The sequence below is a fragment of the Rhinolophus ferrumequinum genome, chromosome 2 (genome assembly GCF_004115265.2).
Source record: "Rhinolophus ferrumequinum isolate MPI-CBG mRhiFer1 chromosome 2, mRhiFer1_v1.p, whole genome shotgun sequence".
Classification (NCBI taxonomy): domain Eukaryota; kingdom Metazoa; phylum Chordata; class Mammalia; order Chiroptera; family Rhinolophidae; genus Rhinolophus; species Rhinolophus ferrumequinum.
Window position 1 is genome coordinate 49621324 of NC_046285.1, and position 20267 is coordinate 49641590.

Sequence of the window (20267 nt, forward strand, 5' to 3'; positions counted from 1 at the left end):
CATGGCTCCGAGCGAGGACCCTACCAACCTATGCTTGTCCTTCAACAAATGGCACCAAAGGATGTGTTTGCTGAATGTAGGATTGTTTTCCAGGATCCTAATCTCAAAATTCAGGACACGGCCCAACTTCCTATCTCTGCTTGTGTTCAGCTTCCTACCATGGCTTGTTATAGGCCTATTATTTATTAGAAACAGTAATGACAATAGCAACTATCAGCCACAAAGAGTAATAATTTAGAGTGCTTTCAGCTTCCACATCCACTTTCTGCTTTGATCCTCCCCACACCTCTGGGAGGCAGGCAGGGAGAGGGCCCCTGTTTACAGCTGAGGAGAGAGCCTGGGAAGAGACAGGACTGCCGAGTCCACAGCTGGGGTCTGAATCCCCTGCTCCAGGCTTTCAAATCTGGACTTTGTCCTGCATCACCCACTGGTCACTTGCCCTTTTCTCTCATAAATTTTAATCTTTCAGGTTTCAATTTCTAACATCATGGACTTGGCTTTATTGTGAATACATCTGCCTTACCCATAAAACTCCCATTGTGATTTTAGAAACTTTATTCCTCTTTTATTCCAGCCTTCATATTTCCACTCTGAAGGCTGTTTTGCGTGTGTGTTTATTTACCTAATGGTGTATGAAAAGCCTTTCACTCCCTGAATTTCACTGGACTAAATCAGCCTTAATGTTGCTTCCATCCTCAGGTGCTTTCCAAAAGTCACCTCATCCACATAAACCCAACTGTGGTTGAAAAAGGTTTGTGATGAATATCAACACACTCTTACCACTTAGGAAGTTCCAAGGGATTTTAGAAGCTCTGTAATAGGAATGAGGATGAAAATCAAAATACATTTCTTATTGTAAATCACAGTACCACAACTGACTACTCCACAACCCCACGCTCGCTCTGCCCTGCCCAGTTCTCTCCCTCTAGCTCCTGCTCAGACAGGCTGGGGGCAGAGCCAGGCGTCTGCAGCATAAGCAGATATCCAACAGGAGGACAGAATATCAGCTTCTCCCACAGGCGGGACCTCATACCCAACATTCTCCTCTACGGGACGGTAAGGAGTCCCTCTCATGGAGAAAATGCCCTCTCAGACTCTCCTTTTGTACCTCTACCCAGTCCTTTCCATCCCCCAGGGGAGAGAGAGGCAGAACAGCTGAAGTGACAATAGGTGACAGTTGGGGCAGTTTCGGGCTGCCTTATTAATTAAGCCCCATGGGAGAAGTCTGGTCCCAACTGTTTATTAACTCACTTAGATCCTTATTTTCCTCAGATTTAGGTCTCAGTCATCAATTCCAAACAAGAGTCCAATTCGACATTTTATGACCCAGACCCACAGGCTGTGGGGCAAGAGGGGTGGCAACGGGCTGTGTGCTACTCCCCAGTATGGAGTCTACTGGAAGCAGAGGTGGGGACTAAGATAAAGGAGCGAGAGAAGCAAAGCATCCCCTTAGAATAGGCACTGCAGAACATGCTCGAGGGTCAGGATCCTCTCTTCCCTGAGGACCCTCAGCTTGGCAGGGACAAGATTGGCAGGTGCCAGGGTCACAGCAACTTGGAACCTGGACCCAGGTGCTCACACTTCCGTGCTGTTCATGGCTAGGTCTTTTCTTCCCACGCTCCCCGGATTTAGAAGCTGGACCCTTGTCCCTCTGAGTCCAGGGGCTTGTACCCCACACTGGAACACCACGGCTGTCTGTTTCAGTTCAGAGGTAGAAGTCTTTTTACTGTGAATACAGAATCTCTACACCTGAGCGGGCGTCTAGAAAAGGGGGAAAAGTGCAGCTGAAATGTGCCCAGAGGAGGAAACACTGCTTCCTGCACCCGCAAAGCTGAGATGAGTAAGAAAAATACCACAGGCAATGCTGTGAGTTCACGCCCAGGAGCCTTTTGTTTCAAACAGCCACCTCCCTTGGGCAGGCCACTTGCCAGCCCTTAATGAACACATCTGAAACGTGAGATGACACCTCTTCTCTCTTCTGGCAGCTGGAGGAGAAGAAACCCTGCTTCTGCCCACTCGGGTCAGGAGTGGGTCAAAGCAAGACGCGGCCTGTCCCTTCTTCCCAGACGCTCACCCGTGGAGACGGACTCCGCCTGGAGCGCACACGTGAGCCAGCAGTTTGCTTTCCGAAAGCTAATTATTAATTATTAATTACACATCAGAGAGTCCCAGGATGCTGCTCAGCTGTGATCCAGCGGGCAGAGTGGGCACACCCCTTTCCTCTGGCTCAGAACAGGTACCATGTGCTGGAGCTGGGCAGGGGGCCAGCACGGCCACAGGCTCCGTGGGTCAGAGCCCACCTGTGGTAACCCATGAGATCAGACAGCTGCATACCTGCATCGGGGGTTTGTGGACAGGTCAGATGAGATGATGAGTGGGAAAGCTTTGTGTAAGCACAAAGTACAACAGACAATTTTAAATGTGGGCAAAGATGTCTTCATGGAAGTTGGGAGGAAGAGAAAGAAAAGAGGTCTTATTGAGGATGCATTTTCTACTTTGCTGGTTACTTTGCCTCCATGTTGGAGGTGCATCCCTGCTCTACAGCGCAGACCTGAAAGCCAGCTCTCCAAGCCCTGCCCAGTCCCAGCCCTTCTCTATTGCACCAGTTCTCAAACAGACGTGCAGTGAGTGCCTTGCACCCAAGTGGTGCTGGAAATGGAAACAGCTCTGCAGCGAAGGAGGCAAGAACCCACATGGAGTGGTCAAAGTCTGATTTCGCTGGGTTCCCATCTGGGCAGCACCCTTGGTCAATATTGATTCAGTCATTCCTAGAAATGGGAGATTGGCGTGGCAGTGTGGGATTCTTCTGCCACAAAACAAGTTCAAAAGCCAATGTCTACCTACAGTAGTTCTTGCATGCTTGATCTGTGGTTGGTTTTTCCAAGCCTGTGCATCCTAATTCTTGTCCAAGGCTGGGAATCTCCCAAGGCACAACCTGGTCATGCAAACACACTGCCCCAGGAGTGGCAAGATCCTCAGACGCCATGACAACATTGATGCTGATGGAAAATCCCTGCTGAAGTTCTGCCTCCAGGACCACACTCCATGTCCTTCCTCACAGAGCAGCCACTTCTGCCCTCAGAACCCAGAGCCCAAAGACACTGGACACCTGATACCATCCACATACCATGCAGGACACAGGCTGCCACTAGAAAGTCTACCTGGGTTTAACACAAGGAGGAGAAACATAGACCCTAACAACTTCCCCCAATAACAGGCAAACCAGCTAAAAAAAAAAAAAAATCAACTGCAAAAGGTTCATTCTTCTAGGTGCTTCAGTGGTTCAGCCAATATATCTGTGTGAGAAGTCTTATGTACTGAGTAATTTTGACTTTTGGGATCACGTTCAAGTTTTATGTACTCAAAATGAGACGAAATCAAAACAGCAGGTTGAGGGATAGAAATTAAAATAGAATGCAAAGAGAAACAAATTAACCTTAACTAGTTCTAATGAATAACGAACACAAAGAGATGGAAAAAGAAGTGACCAGAGTAGCTTTTGAACTCAGTACTGTGACTACATGCTCTCAGTCTTAAGACAAAAACAACTACAAACTAATACAAATTCTAGTTAGAAATGTTGTTTTTTGCAGGGGTAGGAGTTACCAATTCAGAATCTACTTTCTGCGAATTGCAGGATTGAGCAAATAAGGAAGTTTACTGAATGGAAGTCAAGTTTCTCACTGTTGGAGAAGGGAATTGCAACTAAGGAAAGAGAGAAAAGTACAAGAATGAACTCTAGGGTGATGGACTGAAATTACAGCTATCAGTTTGAATGTATGGTTTTTAATATATAAAGATATAGAGCTAGATAAATATATGTATGTATATTTATATTCCTTTTCTCTGTCCACTTAAAGGGTCTGTAAGTCAAGACACCCCAGTAGCAATAAATATACCTAACACCCAAATCTCGGTCTCTAAATATCATTCCTCACTTTAAGAAGCCAGGACTCTTTGGAGAAATGGCTGATTCAGGGCTAAGGCAGAGAAAGTACAAAATGAACCTGGACTATTTTGTGCCAGAAAGTAAGGAAGTCCTTAAAACATGATTAGGATGTGCCATAAGACACAGACGTGAACTTGAAGGGCTCTCACTGGCCGAATCTGGAACAGTTTGAACATCAAAATAAATAAAATAGCAATAGAATACTCACGGAAAAAGAAGAATCTGAGTCCATACAGATATAAATAAAGGAATAAACTAAAATATGAGGAAGGAGGGAAAGTCCTTCTTTCTAGGAAACCAATAAATATATGAATAAGGAATGATGGTGTTAGAAAATAACCATTTTGCAACCATCACAGGAATAATTGATTTTGCCAAGAATCATCGATGGATACTAAAGCTAGTCGGTGAAAGATTGTTGAAGAACAGGATAGTTCCATAGTCTCAAAATATCCCCAACAAAGTGTTTATTAATTACAAAGGGAAAATTTTTAATGACTTTAGAGTAGATTACCCTAGAGGACACCACCTTAAATAATCCACGTAAACGTCACCAATATTGGGACAGATGGAAATCCTGCACCTCCTACGATGCCTAGAAAAGAACACAGTATCACTCTATGGGCTCCTGCCAAAAATACAAAACCCAAATCTAATCAAGATCATGTCCCCAACTGAGGGATAGTCTACAAAATAAATGGCCTATGTTCTTCAAAAAATGTCAAGGTTGCGACAAACAAAGAAAGGCTAATAAGGAATTGTTCCAGATTAAAGGAGACAAAAGAGGCATGACAACTAAAAGCCACGTGTGACTCTGGATTAGATAGATCTTGGGCCACAGGATGGCCCATAGGATATTTAGTGGAATAATTGGCAAAATTGGAATGTGGAGCTGTGGATTACATAATAGGATTTAGTAGTGTTAAATCTCTTGATTTCGATAAATATGTTGTGATTAGGTAAAAGAAAATTCTTGTTCTTAGGAAATATACTTTGAAGTATTTATGGATAAGGGTATGTGATGTCTACAAATTACTTTCAAATGGTTTAGGGACTATATATATGTTATACAATATAACATTAAAATGTGTTATACATGGACTAGAAATATATATATGTATATATACATATATATGTACATGTGTATATACATATATATAAAGACAGCATGCACGCACAAAAAATAAAGCAAAAGGGCAAAATGTTAACAACTGATAAATCTGAGTCAAGAATATATGGGGGTTCTTTGTACTATTGCAACTTTCCATGTGTGTGAAATTTTATCAAAATTTCAAACGTTTAAAAATAAATCAATAGGGAACTTTCCAGAACGCTGGGCTAGAGGCGGAGGAGCGGCGGCTGTCCAAGGTGTGCACAGCAACGCGCCCCTTCCCGCTCCCCCACATTGGCCTCGGCCCTCTCACGGGCTGTCAAAAATGGTGAAAGAAACCACTTACTATGATGTTCTGGGGGTCAAACCCAATGCCACCCAGGAAGAATTGAAAAAGGCTTACAGGAAACTGGCCTTGAAGTACCACCCTGATAAGAATCCAAATGAAGGAGAAAAGTTTAAACAGATTTCTCAAGCCTATGAAGTGCTCTCTGATGCAAAGAAAAGGGAATTATATGACAAAGGAGGAGAGCAGGCAATTAAAGAAGGTGGAGCAGGTGGTGGTTTTGGCTCCCCCATGGACATCTTTGATATGTTTTTTGGAGGAGGAGGAAGGATGCAGAGAGAAAGGAGAGGTAAAAACGTTGTACATCAGCTCTCGGTAACCTTAGAAGATTTATATAATGGTGCAACAAGAAAACTAGCTCTGCAAAAGAATGTGATTTGTGACAAATGTGAAGGCCGAGGTGGTAAGAAAGGAGCAGTAGAGTGCTGTCCCAACTGTCGAGGTACTGGGATGCAAATAAGAATTCATCAGATAGGACCTGGAATGGTTCAGCAAATTCAGTCTGTGTGCATGGAGTGCCAGGGCCATGGGGAACGGATCAGTCCTAAAGATAGATGTAAAAGCTGCAATGGAAGGAAGATAGTTCGAGAGAAGAAGATTCTAGAAGTTCACATTGACAAAGGCATGAAAGATGGCCAGAAGATAACATTCCATGGTGAGGGAGACCAAGAACCAGGACTGGAGCCTGGAGATATTATCATCGTTTTAGATCAGAAAGACCATGCTGTTTTTACTCGACGAGGAGAAGACCTTTTCATGTGTATGGACATACAGCTGGTTGAAGCATTGTGTGGCTTCCAAAAGCCAATATCTACTCTTGACAACCGAACCATAGTCATCACCTCCCATCCAGGTCAGATTGTCAAGCATGGCGATATCAAGTGTGTGCTAAATGAAGGCATGCCGATTTATCGTAGACCTTATGAAAAGGGTCGTCTGATCATTGAATTTAAGGTAAACTTCCCTGAGAATGGTTTTCTCTCTCCTGATAAACTCTCTTTGCTTGAAAAACTCCTACCTGAAAGGAAGGAAGTAGAAGAGACTGATGAAATGGACCAGGCAGAACTGGTAGACTTTGATCCAAATCAAGAAAGCCATTACAATGGAGAAGCATACGAGGATGACGAACATCATCCTAGGGGTGGTGTTCAGTGTCAGACCTCTTAATGGGGCCAGTGAGTACCTCACTGCTGGCGTTTTATATGCAGCAGTGAATGAGTGAAGGACTGCAACCATAATATGCCCACTACTTGGCTATTGTTTTTGTTTTAATATTCAACTATAGTAGTGTTTTAAAAGTTAAATGAAGAATAAACTCAAATATAAAAGCTCTGACTGCCCTGTATGTATGATGACTTCAGTGTGCAAGATAAGTTTAATACCTGTAAAAACTAAAAAAAAAATTCCCCTAGTGTCTGTTAGGCCATACTTTGTAATTCAGTTATGTACATGGACTAGCTTAGACTGAAATGCTAGGTATGTGTATTGACTTCAGTGTATGACCCTTAATTGTTAAGCCATGAAGTTAAAATTCTGTATTAAACTGGCAAAGAACTTAAAAAAATAAATAAATAAATAAATAAATAAATAAATAAATAATAATTTCAATAAAAGCTATTTTTATAAAAGCACTCCAAACACATTTTTAAAAAACAGCTTTTTTCCCCTCTTGCACCCCTAGTGCCCAACAGGGAACAGGTACCTACTAAATGTAAGTTGAATGAACGAATAAATGTGCTTTAGAAAGTGACATTAGGCACCTCTCTAAAGATGACAGAATAAGTATTTTCCTACCTTCCAAATTATCGTGAAAATGACAGAAAAGATGTCATTTTTTTAAAAGTCTGAAACTATAATTATAACTAGAAAAGTGAAAAAAAACAAGTGATACCAGCAGATCAGACATTTGGAAAAATTCCTGCAGATGGGATTAGATGGGCGAAAAAAAAAAAAGCAAAGGAAAGAGCAACCCAGGACAGCCGACAAAAGAGCTGTCTTCAAGGCACCTGAGAAGCTTCAAGTTCAGCAAATCCTAGAAGCAGACATGGGCCAAGGGCATTCACTGAGCATAACATTATTTTGAAGGCTTAACCATGTGTATGGAAATAACATATGTGGCACGTATAATAGCATAAAAAATGGGGAGAAGGGGGTTTACAAGAGGGTCTATATGATTGCCAAGTTCCTACATTTTACATTGAAGCAGTAAAATATTAACTCTAAATAAATTGTGAAATGTTTAATATGTATATTTACATTTTAATCCCTAGAACAGCCTTATTCAAAGTTTTTGGTCTCAAGACCCCTTTACATTCTTAAAAATTATTGCGGTCCCCAAAGAGCTTTTGCGCATGTGTGTTATACCTATCGATATTTACCATTTTAGAAACTTAAAGGGAGGTATTTTTAAATACTAAGCATTTAAACATAACAATAATAAGCCTATTATCTGTTAAAATAAATGACATATTTTCATGAAAAAAATGATTTTTCCAAAACAAAAAACACTTCTCTTAGTGAAAAGAGCCTTTATTATACATTTTACAAATCTTTTTTAATGATAGAAAACAGCTGGATTCTCATATCTACTTCTGCATTCAATCTATTGCAAAATATTGTTTTTGAAGTACATGAAAAAATAATTGGCCTCCCACACTTCTATAGTTAGAAAAGGAAATAGTAATTTACTACCACCGTATCCATATATTAAAAAAATTACTATCACTCAAAAAATAACAATAATAAAAAATAAATAGATGACATAGGATATAAGAAACAGCAGTAGCTGCTAAGAACTATAAGAATTAAAGGAAACTTGAAAGACATTAAGACCCTGATGCTCAACAGCAGCAAAACTTTAATGACTTAAGATTATGTCCTCTTTACTATGAGTCCAATAATGTCACTTGGTTATTCACTTAAACGCACACACAAACATATCTCACTACCATAAATGCTATTTTTAGGTTTAAAATTGTTTTTATTAAATTTATTGGGGAGATGATGGTTTGTAAAACTGCATAGGTTTCAAGTGTACAATTGTATAATACATCATCTATACATCACGTTGTGTGCTCACCACCCAGGTTTTGAATTTTTATAACTAACTATAACCAATATGAAAATGTTTATTATAATTACAGAATAAATTTTATAAACCTTGACAACTTAAAAATAATAATCCACTAACAAAAAATTAGAAATGAAGTGAGAGAAATGGAAGAAAGAGTAAATGTGCTAGTATCTTCTTTTTTCATTATCAGGAAGCAATAAGTATACTGATATTAAATTAGAAACTTGGTCAAGAAATTGAAGTACAAATATATTATTTAAAGTTGTAATGATAACCACTAGGGAAAATGAAAATAAGAAATCATTAGCAGTGACTGTCTCTGGGGAATGGGGGTGTAGAGAGAGGGGAAGAAGGCTTTTTGTTTCATATCATTATTTTTTGAAAAATTTTTTTACTACAGGTAGTGCTTCTATGATAAAAACACTAACTTATTTTTTATTTTTAAAAAAAGTGTTTCAATTGTGACATTATTTTAAAAATAGAATGCTGACCTAGAGTTAGTAATCTGCTTACAACTCAATTTCATTTTGGCAGTGGATGGATTCACCAAAAGATACCTGTGCTTTGAAGCACATTTTAAATGTATTGGATAAACAAGATAATTAAAGATAGGGTAGCCTTTTATAAAATTAATGGCTGTCCTTAAAATTTGTGTACTTTCTGAAAAAATTAGAATTTGTTTTTGCTCTGTGTTGTTCTATACTGATAATTGTCCAAAATAAAACAGTTACTTAAAATGGGACGTGGCTTTCTGTTTTAAGTTAAATTATATGAACACAGGGATTGATGCTAGAGCAAATTTATCATCTGGATCAGACATAACTATTTTTAGTGCAGTCAGGGTTGCTAGGCCACCACAGCCTCAAGTTCACCAGTAAGCACCTCAGTCCTGTAACTGCTGACAGGAACTATGGTGTAACTTACAAGCTATCTGCAGATTAGGAAAAGAACACTGTAGAATTTTTTACACAGACCAGTGGTTTTTATTCCACTATCTTTCTCTTTTCTTTTTGCCTGTTCATGTGAACAGTAAAACACTCACACACAAAAACAAAAAACAAAGGAAATATGAATAGGATCTTTCTCCTGAGAAGTGGTAATGACAAACATTATCTTATTAGAAACCATTAAAGCCTGAATAGGAGCTGTCTCTAAAGATCTTTCATGTCAAGTTATCCTAAAGCACACCACCCCAGTCTTTTGATTCAGGTATTAAAACTGAGACTAAAAAAAAAGAAAACACACAAAAAAATAATAAAACAATTTTAAGAATAAGATTACATTACACATGATCTTAAGTTAAGAGAAAAAGAGCCATTGAATTATACTCAGGAATGCATATTTCTTTAAAACTTACTACAATTATTTGATATTGCTCTATGAATATAGAACTATCTAATGTTTAAACTGTTATCCTGAAGAGATATATTTTGGTCAGAGAAGTATAAAATGAATGAAAAAATGAGCTAAAACTCTGGAAAGCCAGGGTGTTCAATCGGGCCAGACCAGACCCTCACACCAGCCAGTGGCACCGTAGGCAAATTACAAGAACAGTACTTCAGAGTCATTAAGAGTCTCCGTGCAAACCTCAACTATTCAATGATGGCAGGGACTGTATTTTTTCCGGATCTGGCCCCCAGAAACGTACCCCAAGGTAGTAAGAAGTTTTAAAGACACCTACTCCAATCATTCACAATTAGGTAGAATGTATTAATCATGTGTTTGCTTTTCTACAGTTCGTGTTATAACATCATAAAAATCTTGCTGGCCAAGGAGAGATGACACTCCCTGGGCTAACCAGTTCTTAGAGACAGCAAAGGGCGGACCGGGAGCATGCCTTTCATATGCAAACCAACCAATTCCCAGTCAAGACGCCAAGTCACCCCCTTCGTGGAACTCTCACACACCTAAACCATCGCAGGGCCAGGTACTAGGCAACCAGGAACTACCCCCATAGCCCAAAGCCCGCCAGAACTATTCAAACCAGACACTCCTAATCTGCCCTGCCCTATTTTTGCCACGGAAAGCCCAGGAAAGGCTCTGGCCAGGCTTTCCCCTCACTCCTGCTTCTGCCTCCTGACCAGATACTGAAGCTTCCCTCCTCTGTGGCCCTGTGTGGCGTGACATTCCCCCTTCTCTTGTAAAATATGAGTAGGAAATTCTACTTTCAATGGCATTGACCTCTCAGTGTCATCACTCAGTCACCTCCGTAAATGAAGATCCTGTGGGTACAAATCAGACTGAATCCCATCTAATTCATTTCAGTGAAGAAACACTTTCATTCCAGGTTCTAGGACACCTTCATCCAAAAAATGTCTCCATTCCACTTTTTACAAATATGCAGCATTTGCAGCCCAGTTGTCATTTTCAGGATTGACCTCTTAGGCTAAATAACAAACAGGGCTGCAAAACAGAAAGAGGGAAAGACAAAGAAGAGCAGGAAAAGGTGACAGTGCCCCCATGAAAGCCTCAGACTCAACTGAATCCTGAGAAGAACTTCTGTCCTCTCTTCTCTCCCAGATTCCAGGACCATAAGCCTCTTTTCGTCTGCCACTTCCAAAAGTACCACTGGTGGTTCTTACAGTGACGCTAATAGCTTCAGCTTCGAGACCTTTCACTTGCACTGAGTCCCTTCCAGAGATTATACCAATTTTGTATTTGTCATTTGTGTCCTTTTTACTAAAGACAATCCCTAAAAAATCATATAAGCTTCATGCACAACAAAAACTGGGAGGGAGAGAGGGGTCACGGCTCCAGAAACCCCCAATGTGAGCCCTTGTCTTCTACCCAACCATTCTGGGCCCCGTTTCCTAACCTGTTTAAAAGGAGGGGCTCACAAGACAGTCAGGTCTTAAGTTCCCTTTTCTTTTGTTCTCAGCTGCATTCACTTTTCTACATACTAATAAAGCAATATGCTATTAGCTCGCACACAACTGCTAAAGCTCACTTTGCATATTGGCTTTTTTAAAGATGCTAAAACAGGCCTAAAACTGAAAGCAAACATACAAGTCAGTTCTTAACTGTACACTGGCTAATGAGAATGCAGAAAATAAGAGCAAAGCTTTTGCAGTGAAGCCTGACATCAGTGCTCAAGATTATATTCTAACCTAAAGATAGGATGCGTTAAGATCAACCCAGAGCTGTAATTTATGGGGTCAGGGGTCATGGGCTTGTTTCTAGCCTGGCTCCACTACTCTTTGCATGAGTGTTTGAGCAACTCATTCATCTCTGGGCTTGTTTCTTGACATTCTGCAAGCGCACGAGGCCAGAGGAGTTAGTTCTAAGAACCCCTGTGTCTCTAAACATACTCACTTCTATCTTCCTCTCTTGCCAGTGCTCCCTCCCTGTTCACCAGTGCCCCACAACTTGACCAGCCTCTCTTTCCTACTCACACCACGCCATGCTAACCTAGGTAAGCTGCTGAAATGAGAAGACAGGGAGAGAGCACGGGAGGAGAAGACAGAGAAAGGAACGGGAGGGCAGGAAGTCAGGCAATGCTACGGCATGCTACAAGGTCACAGGTGGGTCACACTCTGGAAGCCAGTCTGGATACACCGCCTCCCACACATGGGCCAGCTGCCATGGCTTTGATGGGGCACCCACTCCCTGGGTTTGCATCGGGGTTTCTAGGGTGATTAGCTCAGCCCCGCCAGATGCTAGCCCACAGACTTCCTAGAATAGAGTCCCCATGGACCTACTTCTGCTGGAGCTCAGGTCTCTGGAGGAAAGCTGGACGAAGAAGAAAGACTACAAGTCATTCATACTAGCTAATCTGCAGGTTTTGGTGACTTGTTCTCATGTCATAGCATGACACAGCTTCTCTTTAAGTTTCTTTGAAGACTATCCAACACTGGAGAAAGAAGACAAAAGCCTCAGATTAGTTGGAGGCATTCCTTATTCCATAATAATTAAAAGATTTCAGTTTTAATATCTCCAGCAGAGATCCTGGTAAGGATAGGCACTCAATAAATACCTGGTAAGTGGAGCTGAATTTTCCTACTATTCCCAAAGCTCAAAGTATTGGAGCCTGCTAAACTTCAGATCTCATACAGCATGTCTGCTTGCCATCTCTCCCTTCTCAGGCTACCGCCTTTCTCCTGCCAGCTTCATCTTCCTGACTCACCATGTCTGTCACAGTGCTCTCTGCCCCCTGACCGGCAGAGACAGGCATAGAATCGAAGGTCGTCAGCCTTCCATTCACCTCCCTACGACACAAGCTTTTCCTTAGCTTTCCAGCCCCGTGTTCCCAAATAGCCTACTCTACTGGCTTTCAGGGTAAAATCTGCTTCATCCAATCCTTGCACACACACTGTATTTAGTGTGTACCATGTGACAAGCACTGGGCCGGATCTTTCTGCATATGGCATAAAAACCCTGAAAATCAACCCACCTTACCGTTGTGGAAACAGACTGGGAGCCTCTGAGGAACCTGCCCAAGGGCCCAGCACATCGAGTGCACAGTCAGAATGTGGAACCCAGGTTCCCAGCTTCAAGTCCACACCATCAAACCACACCACGCATGAGCCAAGCGCCTGAGGACAGAGGCACCTGGAGCAAGATTCGTACCTGCCACAAGTTCAGTCGGTCCTCAGACACACACACACACACACACACACCCTCCCCCATCTAGATCTGGGAAGTATCCCATCCTCCTCAATGGACTGCCCACAGAGCAGGTTGTCCTGGACAATGTCCCACATCCCGATGCCCACTGGCATCGGCCGGAATTTGGGATTCCACTTGACTTTGCTGTCCTGAGTCATGCATTTATTTGCCAACAGAGCCTTCTCATCATTTATATCACTACCTCACTGACCGAATACATACTCCCTGCCTTAAGTTTTATTATTAGCCAACATTTACTGAATGCTTACTGTGAGCCAAGCCCTATACTAATTATTTACGTGAATTATCTCTTTTAATCTTTGTAGTTCTCTAGGGTAGGTTCTATCACTGTAGCCATTTTATACGTGAGAAGATGGAGGCTTAGTGAGTAACTTTCCCAAGGTCACAAAGTGTTAGAGCTAATACTTGAAACCAAGTAGCACATGTACCTTTGATCGTCACACCATGAACCCTTAGACCTACAGCCTCTTCTCAGCTGGTCCACTTATTATTAATCAGTGCAAGCACGCACACGCACATACACACACCCCTACCTGAGACTAGCAAAGCCAAACCAAGAATCCAATCATTCACCTCTCCACCTGACTCACAAGCATCCCCACTCTGGCCAGATTTCCTGAGAGCTACTTTCTTGTCAATGACCAAGAAAAGAGCAGATCTAAACTGGTAGGCTTGGTGTAACACCCCCGAGCCTGTCTTCCCAATGGGCACTGCCTTCTATCCCATGTTCTGCAGGACCCAAAGCTCTTAGCTGAATTCTTGACACCCAAGACTGGAGTAAACGTAGACAAAGGTTCATGGGAAACTTCTGGAGTGCCAGACACTCCCAGAGTTCAGCTTCAAACATGTCAGCCACCCAAACTGCTCTCCATCCCCCACACAGGCCTTGGTTTACCATCTGGGTGGCTTTGCTCACACCATTGGGGCAGGAGGCATTCAGCAGAAAGAATTAAATCTTGGATCTTGGCAACAAACATGCCTGGCTTCCAAGTGCCTCCGTTTTTCATCGGTCAAACCATAACAGTCATATCTACTTCAGAATATTGTCATGAAAATCAAATGAGGGAATGCATATTAAATGTTCAGCACATGATAAGTGCCCACCAACTGGTAGTTATCATTTTCTTACCCCCTCAGCCTGGGATGTGTTTCCCAACTTCACCCTTTGTTCTGCTCCCACCAATACTCTAAGACCTACTGCAAACAGTAGCTGCCCCAATCCCCAGCCAGGTGAGTCAGTTATGTTGACTGAGCATCTTCTAGGTGCTGAGCACTCATGGCAGGTATTGAGGACACAAAAATGAATGGAACATGTCCCTGAACTTAAGGAGTTCACAGCCTTAAGGGAGACAGGAACGAAACGGCTCGTTTCCACACCACCCGGTGAGGGAGTGACAGAACGGCTGCTGGCTGCTGCTGCTGCGGAAGCAGGAGAGGTCCATCCGATCTGAGGGCCTTGGGGGTCAAGATAAAGAGTTGGAACTGAACTGTGAAGGCACTGACAGGCTCCAGGCAAAGGAGTCAAAGGCACAGATTTGTGCTTTAGAAAAGGATCGCTGTGGTGGCGAGGTGGAGAAAGAAGTTAGGAGGGTATGAATAGTCTAATCAAGAAATGGTACCTTGGACAAGACAGTGCAAGGGAGACAGAGAAAAGGGGATTGAGTTCCAACGTGTCTAGATACTGACAAAGGTCCTGACACTGAACATTGTCCAATCCTTCAATGTTTGGAGACTGAGAGAGGGAGATGGAGAGGGAGGTGACACAGAGACCTCTGCACCCACATTTTAAAATCAACTTTCTTAGGGCAGTTACGGCACTTTAACTTGCATTGTGGTTACCTGTTACTTGTTCATTTGGTTTGTCACGTAACATTTATTGTCCACTTAGATTCCAGGTACTACCTTAGGTACTTGGGATTCCAGTGACAGATCAGTTTAGTGAGAAGTATCAGCAAAGACCAACCTAAGGGACAGATACAAGCACAGAGCCTGGGGAGTGGTAAGCTTTGGCTGGACAGAGAGGGCACAGAGAGGGAGATGGAAAGGACTCAAGCCGGGTCAGACTGCGCAGGCGCGAGGCTAAGGAGCCTGAACATTGGGTATTCGACATCTGAAGGTTTTAAAAAGGGGAGAGCACATCACAGCTGAGCCTTAACAGATCCCTCTCACAAAGGTGAACCAAGAATGTCTCAGTTGTCTCTGTTTTTGGAATCCCAGGAGACCAGGGCGTCACATGTTCCATCTGTGTATTATTTGCATGCCTCACACAGCACCATTTAGGAAGTAATCCACAGGTACATGTTAAGTGCATAAACACTCATGTACAGTCTTACACATCCAAAGAAAATGCATGGGAAGTATGGTGAGACTGGACAGGCTAAAGAAGATGTAAAACCCCTAACAAATCAAGGTCTCTCTAGGGGTCCTCAACCCCACTAAGAATGAGGCTACAAGCCTTTTCACTCAGGAGTGAACAGCTCTGGGCAACAGTCTGAAATATCTTTGAGGAGCTACTCCAGTCATTCATTTCTAAGCAGCTTGTACACTTCCAAGGCTAGGTGTGAGGAGCAGGATACAGCCCTGGGCCTGCCATGGGAAGGGGAGCAGTACCTTTTGCTGATCACTCACCACCTGCCCACCTTCATGCTTCATTTTTCACAGGTACCCCTGTACACGAAGAGAGGGTAACGAGCCAGTTTGGATTCCCCCACCAGCCATGAACCCCATCTGCCTCACCGGCCTCGCCTCCTTGGCTCAGGACTCCTGGGTTCTGGCCTCTGCTCTTGCTGCTGTGTGAGGCCTTGACTTGGTTCTCTCCCCTCTTGGGGGGTTCATTCTCCATTATAATGCCAGGAAAGCCTCCTGCCCCTCTCCACAAATCATGAGAGAAATCCAAGGGACACTGGAAGCGCCAAGGCTGTGTGTCGTTAACTGGCAGAGACCCTGGAAGCAAGCAGTTTCCTGATAAACACCTAAGGCCGGGTTTTTATTTTTTAAGTGATCAACTGTCTACTTCTGGGGAGAGCCACTTCAATTCCATAGCTACACTGAACATTTACTATAACTAATGATCAACTGGAAGAAGATAAAGAAAACCCTGCAGACATCAGGGAACCCAGAAATGCATTAGGCTTCAGTATATATGAGTTTTTCAGAAATACATTTTCCTTCATACATTGGTTTGATTTAATATGAAAAGGAGTTCATATTATCTTAGGCCTCACTCTGACTGTTCATGGAAAATCTCCATGTGTGTGCGGGGGAAGAAGGGAGGTGTCCAGGATTCAAAAATCTACTACAAATAATAGCAAAGAAGATTCTCTGCACACAGATGGTTAAGCATTGGCTATAATATTTCCTCGATTAAGCTGTAATACCGAAATACACTTCTGAGATAATGGCTTGTAAAACAGTGCAGTGTAATTCAGCTTCCTGTCCGCTGAGCCCTTGCTCATGCCTCACAGACCCCCACCGCCACCCAGGCTTACCTGCTGGGCTGCCTCGTGGAAGAGTTCCTGCACCTGAGACATCTGGGCCATCTTCATGGAAATAGGGGTCCTGGCGGTCTGGATGGGGAGAGCCCTCTGGAAGGTAAACATCACCCTTGGTCAGGCTGGCTCCTCCTGCCCTCTCTCCTGATCACCCATCCTTTCTCTGTATCAGATGGGCCCTGGCTGAGGAAGCACCCTTCTTCTACCTCATCTGGAAACTCACCCCCCTCCCTCTTTGGTACTCAGACAGATCGCACTCATCTTTCAGAGGTTCCCTGTGCTCAAATCATGCTGTCCTAAAGCCACAGCTCCCCCCAGCTCTTTCTGTCTTCCCTGAGCTTCTTCAGTGGGGTGGGAGGGGGAGGACAGGGAGAGGGAAGGACAGGGAGAGGGTGTCAGAGCCAGCTGCCCAGCCGCCCAGCCCTTGAGGACACAGTTTTCCCCTCCTCTCCCATCCTGTGAACCCCTTTGTCCAGGGCAAGAGCACCATCGTTCACTAGAACTGGTTGTAGGAGGTGAGGGAATGCAGACAGGACATGGCAGAGTGGGAGAAGGATAGTTAGGAGGTGATCTTGGGGCTCCTCCTGGAGCAGGGACAGAAAGGCGCAGGGTTGTGGAGAGAGTGGGTTAGAAAAGGATGACTGGTTCTCATCAGAGCACCAGAGTCTTCTCTTGGCCCTGGACCCAGCTTTCCTTGGGGCAAGGACCTTGCACTGAGCTCTGTGTGATCCTCGGCCCCAGCAGAGTGCTGGGAGGTAGGCCGGGCTCTGACACTTTGGAAGGAGGAGGAAAGGGGAGAATGAAAGAAGGGATAGGGACAGAGCGGTAGTCATGTGAGAAGAACATGACCCAAGACAGTCACCAGGGAAGGAGAGGAAGGGGAAAACTCACTGAGCAGTATTCAAAGCAAAGGAGTTGGGAGTTGGGGGGGGGGCATTATTCATTCAGAGTGAAGTTAGGGAGCTTGCAGGGGTTTAGTGGGCTACAGAGACAGAGTGAGAGGGACCCCAGAAAGGTCCCCACCACTCTCCACCCAGCTCTTTCCCGTGCAGATGAAGCCCTCGGCCTCGCACGTCCTCTGCCTCTCAGGCCCTTGACCACAGAAAAAGACCCCAAAATTTAGGGAGATCCGTTCGGGAGGCAGAGCCCGACCCCGCGCACCCCCACTTACGCGAACCTGGTATGGCGCAGCCCACTCCCCCTCCAGCCGCAGGCCGGGTACCAAGCTCTCCGAGGACTCCAGGCCCGGAGGAGGCAGTCTGTATCTGAGAGTCCGGACCTGCGCGCCAGGTGACCGGGGAGAGGAGGTGGGGGGGTGGTCTACCTGAGCGGGGGGCAAAGGTGACCCAAGCCTGGCCCCCTTCCTACAGGACAGAGCTCCTCCGGGGAGGGGAGGCACCCCGAAACCACTCTGTGCACTCCCCACCACCCGCCCCCTCAGTCCTGACCTGCTGGACAGCAAGTTCCGACTGCATCTGCCCTGTCCCCGCCCCGCCGCCACGTGGCTGACCAGGTGTCGCTGTGCGAGTCCCAGCTGTCCCGCTGGTGAGGCGTGTCCCTCCCTGACTCGGGCACCCCAGCCACACCTGTACAAACGACAGTCTGAGTCCTGGTAGAGAGGAAGGGGCTGCAGAGCCTTCCTCTTCTCCGCCCTGAAGGGCTCCGTGCTTCCAGACAGCACTCCCAGGACCAGAAGAAAGGGACCGGATTCGTGACCCGGGTGGGAGGGGACTGGAGAGGAGTGGTAAGGGGGAAAGGGTCTGCCAGCCCTCAGATTTGTCTCGACCTGCCACCGCCACGACCGCCCTCAACAACTAGTTCAATGCAAGCAGTTGAGGTGCCCAGCCTGGGATGAGGGATTAGGAGACACGACACAGCCTCCTCCCTGAGGAAGCCCAGGCCACGAGGGCAGGTCACATCGGGGTGTTCCCAAGCCAGCATCAACCAATTCTAAGGAATTGCGGTCTAACTCTGCACACCGGAGTGAGACAGGCTGGGAGTGGGAAAGCCTGCTGCTCCCCCACTGGTCCCGCAGACTCCTGGGCAAGTGCAGAAGCATTTGGACAGGAGACTTGAGACTCTGCTGCAGGGGTCCCCAAGTGCAGCTGGCTACCCGACCAGGAGGCACTCAGTCAGGCAGGAAGCAGAATCTTTTGCCAAGAAAAGTGCCCTCGAGCATGTGGAGCTGTGGGGAGAAATTATCCTCACCACCTTCTACAAGACCCAGATCCATCATTGGGGGCCGGGAATGAAATTTCCAGGGCCCCAGTTAGCAGAAAAAAACTAAATTAATACACACAGAGAGATTAAATTATCTCCATGCCCAATCTGGCATATTTCCTAAACCTTAAATAACTTGCTAGGCTTCCATGTGGGCTTCTGAGAAATAGGAGGGCAGCTGGGAGTACTTCCCACGCCCACATGAGCCTTTGTGTGAAAATCCCTAAAAATAGAGGTTGTTCTTTCAAAAACAAAAGGGAAGGCAAAGCCATGGGAACACTGACAGAGGCTCAACCTCTCCTGCTCCAGCAAAGAAGGTTGTGTGCGTGTGTGTAAATATACATAACATTAAATGTGCCATTTTAACCATTTTGAAGTGTACAACTCAGTGGCATTAATTATATTCACCATGTTATGCAACCATCACTGCTATTTCCAAAACCCTGTTATCACCCCAAACAGAAACTCCGTACCACTAAGCAATAATTGCCCTTTCCCCTCTAACCCGCAGCCCGTGGTGACCTTTCATCTAATTCTGTCTCTCTGAATTCATTTCTTCAAAATATTTCATAAGAAGTGAAATCAGGCAATATTTGTCCTTTTGTATCTGGCTTATTTCACTTAGCATGATATCCTCAAGGTCCGTCTATGCTGTAGCGTGCATGTGAACTTCATTTCCAGCAAAGAAGTGTTTAATAACCCATCTCTGCAAAAGAAAGGAACCCTATAATAAATTACAGATTAGCCATCTGTGAACAAAGGATGGATAGGTGGGCTTAATTACACAGTCATAATATTGGAATCCACTATATATATTCACATATTACATTTTATGACCAATAGGGTCATCTTTATTATTCACTTTGGGGGTCACACATGACACTTGGTTTTTTTGTCTCAGGTTGGCTTCCTCTTTGCTATCACCTGTCAAGACTCCCTCTAAGTGTCAGTGTGAATTTTGAAAAATTCACATTTAATTCCACATCAGCCTGAGCTAAAAACATCAGAGAAGGAAATTCACCCCTCTGTTCATAACCTATATCCTGTCACTCATCCTTTTCTAAATAAATGAGAAATTCCTTTCAAAGCTTATAAGCATCTTCTAAACCTAAGAACAAATGCTTGTTTCTGTTCATTTTGAGGCTAGAGAAACCTGTCCATCGGCAAATAAAAAAGTATATCCAGCTTAGTGTAGATTTATCTTACAAGAACGATACTAACGTTAAAAGAAACACTCTTGTATTGAAAAATATTGTCCTGCATATCCACTGAACAGGACAATTCCATTTTTGAGATACTACCCTACATGACCTAGTATAAGGATATTCATTGTATCATTGATAGATTTTAAAAACTGTAATAACCTAAATGTCCATCAATAGAAGACTGATTAAATAAGTTACGGTATAGCCATATTATGACAGCCAGCATTATAAAGAATTAGATATTAT

General features: G+C 44.1%; 2 protein-coding genes across 2 annotated transcripts in view; one reads left to right on the forward strand and one right to left on the reverse strand.

The window, feature by feature from the left end:
• The window catches only part of SLC12A8 (solute carrier family 12 member 8), a 126392-nt gene extending 108263 nt beyond the window's left edge, over window positions 1-18129 (reverse strand). The window contains exons 1-3 of the mRNA XM_033090567.1: window positions 18045-18129; window positions 17768-17875; window positions 16594-16689 (exon numbers count right to left, since the gene is read on the reverse strand). Of these exons, the coding sequence (XP_032946458.1) occupies window positions 16594-16689; window positions 17768-17875; window positions 18045-18071 (231 nt within the window). The 5' untranslated portion in view covers window positions 18072-18129. The remainder of the gene's footprint in view (window positions 1-16593; window positions 16690-17767; window positions 17876-18044) is intronic.
• Window positions 5273-6738, forward strand: LOC117013415 (dnaJ homolog subfamily A member 1). Its single transcript, XM_033090553.1, has one exon. The coding sequence runs from the start codon at window positions 5386-5388 to the stop codon at window positions 6571-6573; it is 1188 nt and encodes a 395-aa protein (XP_032946444.1). The 5' UTR covers window positions 5273-5385; the 3' UTR covers window positions 6574-6738.
• Window positions 18130-20267: the final 2138 nt, after the last annotated feature.